This window comes from Stomoxys calcitrans, chromosome 2 (assembly GCF_963082655.1).
Source record: "Stomoxys calcitrans chromosome 2, idStoCalc2.1, whole genome shotgun sequence".
Classification (NCBI taxonomy): Eukaryota; Metazoa; Arthropoda; class Insecta; order Diptera; family Muscidae; genus Stomoxys; species Stomoxys calcitrans.
In genome coordinates this window covers 231,077,192-231,089,153 of record NC_081553.1, presented here as the reverse complement: position 1 = coordinate 231,089,153, position 11,962 = coordinate 231,077,192, and the positions used below count along the sequence as shown (strand labels likewise).

At 34.5% G+C, this 11,962-nt stretch overlaps 1 protein-coding gene across 2 annotated transcripts in view; it reads left to right on the top strand.

Moving 5' to 3' along the window:
- Window positions 1-314: 314 nt before the first annotated feature.
- The window catches only part of LOC106093234 (organic cation transporter-like protein), a 73,019-nt gene continuing 61,371 nt past the window's right edge, over window positions 315-11,962 (top strand). Inside the window, exon 1 of one of the 2 annotated variants that reach the window (XM_013260300.2) lies at window positions 315-1,124. In XM_013260300.2, coding sequence (XP_013115754.1) covers window positions 912-1,124 — 213 coding nt within the window. In that variant the 5' untranslated portion in view covers window positions 315-911. Of the gene's footprint in view, window positions 1,125-7,092; window positions 8,232-11,962 lie in introns of those variants that run through there. The other variant, XM_059362731.1, reaches the window with a different exon arrangement.

Genomic DNA, 11,962 nt, shown 5'->3' with positions numbered 1-11,962 from the left:
CATTTATGTTCAAAACAATTACTAGTGTTATTGTGTTTTTTTACCCGCCGCCTGTGACGTTAGTGTCGGTGAAGAGGATAACCATCAGCAGCAATGATCATCGTAATGATGTTCAATGGCTATGACGATTATGGGGCCGCCACAAAATTTGGCACTGTCTTGTACTTGATCTTCAAAATGAATTGTGGCTATGCCGAGGATTGGGAGCCAACGTTGTTAGTGTTCGTCCATTGGATTTGTGTTTTGTTCGCCAATTCTTGTGGCTTGTCTTTCACCTCTTCGGTTTTCATTTTGTTCCCAGAACGAAATGAACAAAATAAAAGGAATACCCATGAGAAATTGTTGGTTTTTTACTCTGATCTTGATCGGCTAAGAATTTCATTTAAAAATTTTTCTTTTGTTTGGTACACCGCTGTACGGTGATACAAGTGCTCGTCTAGATTGAATAGTTTTTTGAGTGTTTCTGTTGGTGGTTGGTTAAGAGAGATTTCTTTTTTTTTTTTAATTTCGCACAAGTCACAGGAACAGCGGACGTTTCTTTTTCTGGTATTCTGGCGAAAAACAAATGATTTTTTGATTTATGTCTGCGAGTGCTGCTTGTATTGTAGTCGGGTTGGGTTAGAGCGCTTTCGGGGTTACGCGCTTAACAAAGAAAAAAATCGAAAAAATATAAAATTTTCGCTATTGCAAAATAAAAATGGTTATGTGATCACAGTGGAAAAAAATTTAAAATAAAAAGTTAAAAAAAAAATTTTAAAAAAACATTTAAAAAAAAAATTTTAAAAAAAAGTTTAAAAAGTTTAAAAAAAGAAAGAAAATAAATTTTATTATAAACTAGTGAAAATTTAAAAAGAAAAAATATAACAAAAAAAATTATTTAATATAAACTAGTTGAATTAAAAAACCTCAAAATGAGTGAAATTTGGATGTATGGCCCGGATTATGCCGACGATGATGATGAAGATGATATGGAAGAAGATATCATCGAGGAGGAGGAGGAAGATGATTACTTTGAATTGCCTCCTATAATAACCACCACTTTGCCACCCTCACCTCAGGGTGAAGAAGGCGATGATAAAAAAAGACAGCGCTTGGATATTACCATAACAATGAAGAAAATTGAGGTGAATTAAAAAAAATAAAAATACAACTTTTAAATAGTATCATATCCACGTGCCCAATGAAAATCTACAACAGTTCCGTTTTGTGTATTCGCAGCCTAAATGAGTTACTGTTTTGCCTTTTCTATTAAATTCTTAATGATTTACTAACGATGTTGTTGATATTTTACATGGAACTTTTACAATCCAATCTCAAAGCTTTGGAAAAGTTATACTTCTATTATGGGTAACTGGGTAACACACTACGTTCTAGATAGGTTGTATATCACACAGCACAAATGGAAACTGAACATTTAAAAATTACAACATCTGAAAAGCAAAATTTTATTTCTATAGAAAATTGTATCAAATTATCATTTTTGTAGAAAATTATCAATTTTTATTCCCGACACCATAGGATGGGGGTGTACTAATCGACATTTTGAGTCGATCTAGCCATGCTTGCCCGTCTCTCGAAATCACGATTGCGACCGAACAAATGAATATATATCCGCTTGAAATTTTGCACAGATACTTCTTATTGATGTAGGTCGTTGGATCATATCGGTTTATATTTGGACACAAAAAGTGATCCTTCGACTTAACTTCTTGAGCCCCTATTTTACTCGTAGTGTTCTGTTGCAACAACCGTACCAACTAGGGTCCACATCGGTGTATAACCTCCCTACGGGAAATGTGTAGTTAATTGTCCCAAATGTACCGGTCCTAAACTGGAGAATTAGTTACCGGTCACAGGACACATCCTACAGGGAATGAAAAGTTTCAATTGTCATAACTTATGATTCTTAATTATTTTTTTAAAAGTCACTTAATTATTGTTAAAAAATTGCCTATCAGTTAAATATATTTGCTTACTAATGTTATCTCCCTTAAAAATACTTGCAAAGTATCCTTTTCGAACTGTCCCAGGACCTACGGTGTTAGAATGGTGCCAATTCGTCACCTCGAGCGACAAACCCTTATAAAACTGATAGGTTTTTTCCATGTAAGGGGGCTAGAACTGGGATCGGTCCCTATCACCAGGGGACCTATCCCGTGACAGGTTTGGGACCAGTCCCGATTTGAATTCTTTCTTTAGCCTCTGGAAGACGCGATTGTTATCCGCTTGGGTTCAAATTTTGCATGTAGTGTTCCATTACCACTTCCAAAGCTCGTGCAAGGTATGGTTGAAATAGGTGTTTAACCTGATATAGCTCCTATATAAACCGATTTCTCGATTTGGTACACTTTTCCCTTCAAATAAATTCATTTGAGAAGAATCCATGGTGGTGGCTACACAAGATTCGGCCATGCCGTACGGTTTTTCTTGTTGTGTAATAAAAAAACATAGATTTTGTAAATTTGGAATTTTATTTTTATTAAAAATTTTGCAAAAATTTTATTGCTATATTAAAATTTATGGAAATTTTTCTCTATAGAACATTTTGACAAATTTAGTCAAAATTTTTTCTTTCATAGACAATTTAATTTTTGAAAATTTTATTGTTATAGAAATTTTTGTTAAAATTTTATTCCTATAGAAAATTTTGTAAGATTTTTATTTCTACAGAAAATTTTGTAGGATTTTTACAGAAAATTTGGTATAATTTTATTTTTAAAGAAAATTTTGTCAAACTTTGAGGGAAAATTTGTAAAAATTGTATTTCTAAAGCAAAATTTTGTTAAAATTTAATTTTAGAAATATTTTTCAAAATTCTAGAAAATTTTGTAAAAATTGTATTTCTATAGCAAAATTTTGATAAAATTTAATTTTAGAAATTTTTTTCAAAATTCTAGAAAATTTTGTAAAAATTTAATTTCCTAAAAAAATGTTGTCCAAAGAATGACGTTGTTCGTGGAAGAAGTACCAGTGTTGTTCAAAAATTGTTCCAAACATATTATTATATTCTTAAGACGCAGAAGTAAGTACTTCTAAACCAGTTATTGTTTTACAAAGATGCGTACATAAATATTCCCTCTGAACATCCCATTTCCATTCAAAAAACACATACAATTCTCTTATGGCATGCAAAATAATTCGATTTCATGGGAAAGTAGTTCTCTATTGCCGGTTTTACTGTCACAACCCCATCTCTTAGCGGTTATTTGAACAGAGAAGCGTCAGATGATACTGTTGAAAGGTGATGATGAATTGAGGAATAAATTGTGTACTCACACCTCGATGATGTACAAGTTTTTAGACATTTGTTGGTTGTTAGCAAAAATGCTTAATTATTTGTTGACGCCATCGTTGAAAAGTTGTTAAGTGGGGTTTTTTTTAATCCCAGTATTTTGTCATGAAACAGTTATATTTATGATTTTTTTTTACAAAAATTTACAAGAAACTTCTCGAGAATAACTGTTGTTGCATTTATAAATAATTACGCATAAAATGATGGTCACGAGATGGTTCCTTTACCACTTCACTTGCAAGTCATTGTTTATACCTTTGAAACCACATCAAAACATACGAATGTCTTTATTTGCGGTACTTTTCCCTGGCCAAATATAGATGGACATTCTCTGTTAACTGTAAATCTTGGCGATTCTTTGTAATATCTCCATTAAGAAACAATTTTGCAGAGCCAATGAAAAGAAAGTACACCTGTAACCTCATCAATAAACTCACTCTTTCTTTCTTAATGTCTACCTTTCTCTCTCGAACCAATAATGATGTTAATCCAAAGTATAATGACAAAGTTATGCCACACATTATTGCACAAATACTTTTATTTGCTGTTCTTTGTCTGCCATATAGACCCGGAAACCCCTTTTGGGGAAGAAAAAAGAAAAATGTGGTTAGACGTCATCAAACCTCCTAACAAAAAATAACCAAACGGAATGTTAATGGCCCAACATGCTTGATTACCTCACGGATGCATGCACCGCACAAATACGACGAAGTGTAACCATACCACCCATACATACGAACGAATCACATCACACAACGTCGTTATATTTCGTATATAAAGTTAAACGAGAACAGCAAATGCAGTGACATTAACCTTTAGAATAATTGTGCCGATGTTTTTCAAGCTTTACATTTCTTTTCTGAGCAACAACATCTGTTTGCTTGCTAGAGTGGCAAAGTCAAAGCTTTTGCTTTTTTTCCAAAAGGACGAGAGTGAGAGAGAGAGAAAGAGAGAGCTTGTAAAGAAGAAACCTACAGAGAGCGAAAGTGAGCATTTGAGATATGTGCTTGTAGCAGAAGTTAAGGTTTTCTCAAACAATACAGCGATAACCCAGTAAACTCTATAGTGGTTATTTAAAGGTAATTTGACATATAAACACAAAAAAAAACGTTTTTTTTAAAGAATCAAATGTTATTAAAAGGAAAAAAAATACTTTGCTTAGTTTTATGTTAAATAGGTCTATCTTTTAATATGTAAATACGTCATATGATAAAAGAGTTAAGGGCAATTGTATGACTCGAAATTGTTACTGTATAAATGGAACAAAAGATTTTGTTTAACATCATTCGACTTAACTTCTCCAATATTATTTTTACCGGCTTCTGTAATTTAAAAGGCATTTTTGATATAGTGCTAAGTAAATTTCTGTCAAAGCTTCTTGAGAAAGAAGAAAAGGCTCTGGCCAGAATTTTTTTCGAGAGTTCGAAAAAATTCATAGACTGACTTGGGATCGTTTAACCTCACACAACTTGTTGAATTATAATTGATGCAGAATAAAACCCAAATGTGGTGAGTATGCGGAACTATGCGGGCAAAGTTGGTTGTTTTTGCAAAATGTTTGCTATTTTAAAATAGAAGGTTGACAGCTAAAAATATTTGCAGTTTTATTTGTAACTCATACAAATATAATTTGATCGAAGCCCGGTTGGAACAGCAGGTTAAGTTCGAAGATGGGCTATATCGGACTATATCTTAAAATAGCCCCTTACCCGATCCGCCGATTTAGGGTCTTAGACCCATAAAAACCACATTTATTGTCCGATTTTGGTGAAATTTGGGAGAGTGAGTTGTGTTAGGCCCATGGACAACCTTATTCAATTTGACCCAGATCGGTCCACATTTGGATACAGCTGTCATATAGACCGATCTCTCGATTTAAGGTTTTGGGCCCATAAAAGGCACATTTATTGAACGATTTCGCCGAAATTTAGAACAGTGAGTTGTGTTAGGCCTTTCGACATTCTTCTACAATTTGGTGTGGATCGATCCAGATTTGAATATAGCTGCCACACAGACCGATCTCTCGATTAAAGGTTTCGGGCCCATAAAAGGGGCATTTATTGTCCGATTTCGCCGAAATTTGGGACAGTGAGTTGTGCTCTTCGACATTTTTCTGCAACTTGGTCCAAATCGGTCCAGAATTGGATATAGCTGCCGTAAAGATGATATCTTGATTTAAAGTCTTGGGACCATAAATGGCGCATTTATAATCCGATTTGACATTTTCGATATCCGTGTCGTATATGGTTCAGATCGGTTTATTTTTAGATACAGCTACTAAAAAGACCAATATTTTGTTATACACAATCGAGCAATGACTTGTACTTATTAGTATTTGGTCCAAATGGTAACATATTTCGATATAGCTGTTATGTGGCATAAGGTATGCATTTTTTACCGGATTTCGACAAAAGGTGGTTTACATATATATACCCGCGGTGGTGGGTATCCAAAGTTCCACCCGGCCAAAGTTTACGCCTTTTTACTTGTTACTTAAATGTTTTGTTCCAATGTTTTACAAACTCTACCATGGAAGTGCACAACACGTTAAGTAAAATGGGCGTTCATCCATTTTTCTTAACGTGTAGTGCACTTCCATGATAGAATTTGTAAAACATTGGAACAAAACATTTACGTAAAAAGAATTACCAGTTCGTTTGGATTGTCTGTTTGCGCTCTTTAATTGATTTTGATGATTTTTCGAACATATTTCAGCTCGAAATCATTTTAATTCAATGCTTTCTATTCAAAGAATGGCATAGCAAAGAACTTATAAAAGTTTAGTAAGTGTGTGCTGTTGTCAAAACACTATGACTGGCATGGTGGATCGCGATTTCTGATAGGCCATGTATCGACACCGTTGTCAAATTAAGAGTTAGAGAACTTATTGAGCCCTGTTTCAGAACAAAAACGTGCTCTAAACCGTACTCTTTTGCCGTTGGGTATGTAGAACACATTAATCAATTTGACAAAGATGTTGACAAAGATGTTGATGAAGATACATGGTTTATCAGAAATCGCGATCCACCATGCCAGTCAAAGTGTTTTGACAACAGCACACACTTGCTAAACTTTTATGAGTTCTTTGCTATGCTATTCTTTCAATAGAAAGCTTTTTAATTTAGATGATCTCGAGCTGGAATATGTTCGAAAAATCGCATAAGAACAATTACTCTTCTTTCCCATTTTACAAACTTCGTTGCCAATTAAAAATGAAAAGAAACAATAATTATACCTTCCTTCAAAATTTATTCCTTTTTTTTTTGAAAATATTCTTCTTTTCCATTTGGCTTTTTTCAACAAACGTTTCACTGTGCCATGCAGTTTGAAAGCTTTAGAACTCCAAAACATTAATAGAATGTATTGAAGGAGTTGTTTCCTGAACCATTCCCTATAAGTAATATGTTGTCCCATACCAACAAAATCCACCCAAGAAACATATGTTCCAACAACTTTCATTGTTGCATTCATCTGGATTATTTTGGCGGCAAAAAGTCATTGAAACTGAAAGTTTTGTTGATAGCCAACATTTGGTATAGAAAAAAAATAAAAAAAGCTTTTCAGGACCTTTTGGATGACAACAAAAGGTCTTCGAAGCAGATGAAGCTCTCACCAATATTTCAGTTGCCCGAGGGTTTAAGGACGATAATGTTGTACGCGAGGCTTTGCAACAAATTCAACAAAAATATGACCTGAAAAATATAAGTTAAGGAGTTCTATGAAGACGAAAGAAAGAAATTAAAAATAAAAAAAAATAAGAATAACAAATAAAACAAAAATATATAAAATTTTAAATCTTAAAAAAATAAAGTATTTCCCAAAAATGAAGCTGGATCATTTGTTTTACAACATTTAAACGAAATTGTTCCTTAACTCTGTCCCATGTTATAAAAAATAAAACTACCAAAGAAAATTCACAGTCATGTTTATGTATGTCAAACTTGCAATTTGCATATGAATTGGGGGCATTGCTTCAAAGTGCATAGGTATTAGTGAAATCACAACACATCAACACATTATCATTAACATCGGCCATTAACATCACCATCCTGGTATGCCACAGACATGGTGCTGCTGAGGATGTCCTTTAGGTGGCAACAAAACTAACGCGACGACACACGCAATTTTTCGCGCTTTTGGTTGTTGCTTTATTGCCGCTATTATTGTGGACCCCTCCCAAGGACTCATTGTCCAAGTGCCATTAAGGAGATACAGCCGGAAAATAATTTTATTTGGCCCATTAATTAAATCTTTTACGTGTAAATAAAGATATTTCAATTTCTGCTCATTTGGAAAACAATAACCATAAAACCAAAAAAAGAATTTCAAAAACAAACCAACACCATCAACTATGGTTTAATTGTTTTTCCGGTGGAAAGGGCCAAGCTGAACGATTAGTTGATGGCCAGAGGCTTATCATTCATAAACTCTTATCAGTATTCCATACGCATACCATAAGGCCACAGCATCTCTATTCCTGAAGCAGTGTAAGCATTAGAAGAGGAAGATACAAGAAAAACCGATTTAATTATATATAAATCTCACCATGCTGATGGATAATGGCGGTAGCGGCAACACCAGCACCCTAAACAATAATAATAACAACACCAAATTGAGTTCTGGTTTGGGCGTCATTAACAAAGTTGATGGACATGACAGCAGCATTGGCGGCGGTGTAACATGCAACAGCTCCGCAAATGGCAATTGTCCTGGTGACACAACAATTGGCGCGTGCCTATTGTCTAAGGATGACCACCATGCCTCCAGGCCGTATAAGACGAATGTAAATGATAGCCATGATGATGAGGAGGAGAATGACGATGAAAACAACCTTAATAAACCCGGCATCGATAATTATGACAACGACGAAAAGAAAATGATGGAAATGATTCGCAAAGATGCGGAGGACGATGAGGATGAGGATGAAAATAATGCCACGGTAATATTTGGTTTTATGTTTCCGTTTTTTTTTTGGATAAATGAAAGGAAATGAATGGTCAGATTTTATATTAGATTAATAATTTGCTGAGTAGGTGAAGGACATGTCAGTTGTTACACCCATAACGAATGTGTAAATATTCCTCTATACATTGTGTATAGCATTCAGCATAGAATGTTTGTACCAAATTCATTATTCCGTTTACAAAATTGATTGAAAGCTCTGTTTCAGCAAACATTTCGGTCAGCTAAATCAGCAAACAAAATCTGCTGTTTTAAGTGCAAAAATCAGCAGGAAAAAATGTTTATGCTATTTTTTATGTTCACCAGTTACTTGTTTTTATTACCTTAGGTATTTTTTTTAGAAAATTTGTTAAAAGAGATGGTTTTTATTTGTGGAATATTACTGTAAAGAAGCTACCTGATCCATCCATTGGTATACATTTCGAAATGTGGCTAATCTCGATTGATTTTTTTTTTGTTATTGCTCTACTAATGTTTACATGACTGGCATGGCCTTTTGATTCTAAATAAGTTCTGCCGGGCCGAATCTTATGTACCCTCCACCATGGATCGCATTGGTTGAGTTCTTTGCGCGGTATCTTTTTTTAAGGCAAACAAGGAATAATAAATAAGAACTGTTGTGCTATTGGAGCTATATCAAGTTTTAGTCCGATTCGAACCATAAATTAATTGAATGCTGAACATTGTAAAAATCATTGCGTAATATTTCAGTCCATTCGCATAAGAATTGCGCCTTGTAGGGGCTGAAGAAGCAAAATCGGGAGACGGTTTATATGGGAGCTGTATCAAGCTATTGATCGATTCAGACCATATTGGACACGTATGTTAAAAGTCACGAGAGAAGCCGTTGTACAAAATTTCTGCCAAATCGGATGAGAATGGCGCCCTTTAGAGGCTCAAGAAGTCAAGATCCCAGATCGGTTTATATGCCAACACCATTGGTTATGTACCGATTTGCGCCATACTAAGCACAGTTCTTGGAAATCATAATAAAACACGAAATGATAAATTTCAGCCAAATCTGATGAGAATTGCGCCCTCTAGCGGCTCAAGAAGGCAAGATCCAAGATGGGTTTATATGGCAGCTATACCAGATTATAAACCGATTTTAATCATACCTAGCACAGTTTTTGGAAGAGATAACAAAACACCACGTGCAAAATTATAGTCAAGTCGTATAAGAATTGAGCCCTCTAAAAGCTGAAAAACTCAAGACCCGTGATCGGTTTATGTGGCGGCTATATTAAGTTATGAACCGATTTGGACCATGCTTTGCACAGTTGTTGGAAGTGATGCCAAAACACCACGTGCACAATTTCAGTCAAATCGGACGAGAATTGCGCCCTCTAGAGGCTCAAATTTTTGCACAAGTCTCTTTTTTGACCCAAGGACGAACGCTATAGATTTTGGACGAAATCGGTTCAGATTTGGATATAGCTCCCATATATATCTTTCATCCAATATGGCCTTTTAAGGCTGTCGAAGCCACAATTTTGGTCCGATCTTCACAAAATTTGGCATGGAGTGTTTTATTCAACATCCTCATATGTGTGCAAAATTTCACATATATAACTTTCATCCGATATGGAATTTTATGGCTATAGCAGCCACAATTTTGGTCGGATCTTTAAAAAATTTTGCCCAAAGTGTTTTCTTTGAAGTTTCAATACGACTGCAAAATTTTATAAAAATCGGTTCAAATTTAGATATAGAACCCATATATATCTTTCATCTGATATGGCCTTTTAAGGCTGTAGAAGCCACAATTTTGATCCAATCTTTACCAAATTTGCCATGGGGTGTTTTATTCATCGTCCTCATATGTGTGCAAAATTTCGCCAAAATTGGTCCAGATTTAGATATACCTCCCATATATAATTTTCATCCGATAGGGAATTTTATGGAATTTTGGTTCGATCTTTACCATATTTGGCACGGGGTGCTTCATTTGACGTTTTCATATGTGTGCAAAATTTCGGTTTAGATTTAGGTATACCTCCCATATATATCTTTCATCCGATTTGGACTTTAAAGGCTGTAGTAGGCACAATTTTGGCCCTATTTCTAAAAAATTTTGCGTCAGTTGTACTATTTTAAGTCTCAATGCGAGTGCAAAATTTCATATAAATCGGTCTAGATTAAGATATAGCTCCCATATATATCTTTTGTCCGATATGGTCTTTTAAGGCTGTAGAAGCCACTATTTTAGTCCGATCTTAACAAGTAGTAGTACGAGGTGTTTTATTTGACGTCTTAATAAGTTTGCAAAATTTCATAAATCTCGGTTTAAATTTAGATATAGGTCCTCGATATATCTTTCATCCGAAATAGACTTTAGCCTGTAGAAAACCTAATTTTCGTTCGAGTGTGCATGAGAACTTTTATTTGACGTTCCAATAAGTGCGCAAAATTTCATTAAAATCGGTCCTGATTTAGATATAGCTTCAATGTATATATTTCATCCGATATGGACTTTTAAGGCAGTAAAAACCACAATTTTGGTCACGTCTCTACAACCTAGGGCGTGACATATTCTATTTGACGTCCCAGTATGTGTCATCAAAATTGGCAGAGGTTTCGATATAACTCTCATATAATCTTTTATCCGATATGGCCATTTATGGATGTGGAAATCCAAATTTGTTGTTCTATCGTAGGAAAATCTTACAAGGTTCTATTTGATACTTCAATAGGTATCCGAATTAAAGTCTGACAAGATTTCGAGATAAGTTCTACATATAAAAAGTACTACGTATACTAGGTGGAGTATAGTCGGCTCCGCCCGACTTTTGCCTTTCCTTACTGGTTTAATATTCCACTTATTAGCTGCAACAACTTTGGCTTTAAAATACTTCCATCTCAATATGTTATGGTTCATTTACTTATATTTCCCTATATAAGTAACATTAAATTTCTCACTCATAATTCCCACCAATTTATGGCTACTTGCCGTTTAATTCTTTCAGTTTCAAAACCAAAAAACAACGATTTATGGTAACATTTGATTTTAAAAACTGTTTATTTATTATTCAATTATCAGGCAAACATTTCATTACTCCGTAATTTGTAATCGTAAAACACATTTTTACGAGGTTTTTTTCACGCATACATCTTGTTAGCATCCATTTTATGGCAATTGCCGATGGTGGTGAGGTGGTACAAATTGAAAACTTGCCCACACCAGTGCCATTTGGAAAACAAAAATGTGCGAAATGATTGGTAGCGCTTCAGATATTTGATACTTCATCTGCACATACACTTAGCCGTACACATATAGTATATGTATGTGTAAATACAGATAAATTTTTATTCATTATGCGAGAAATTGTTTTTTTGTCCTGCTATCATTAAAGATAAATGACAATACACAAAACAAATTCATAAGCCGCTTATTGCAAACGGCTGGTGGAGTATATAAAAAACAAATAAGGAAGGTCTTAAGTCTGGGTTAGCAGACCTTTTGTTACCCTACACCACATTGGGTAATCAGGCTAAGTCGTCGAAACTAAAATTTTCATAAGTTTTAAATGAAGAATTTCGACCAAAATTCACAGATATTGAGTAAGTCATAGAGGAAATCGTTGTGAAAAATTTTGAGAAAGAGGAGAGCACAGGCCCCAAAACTGAAAATAAGGGAAAAGTTGCAAGTTTTTTGCAGATAAAAGTGTCCTTAAAAACCAAATATAAATACTGGCCGAAAATTTTCAC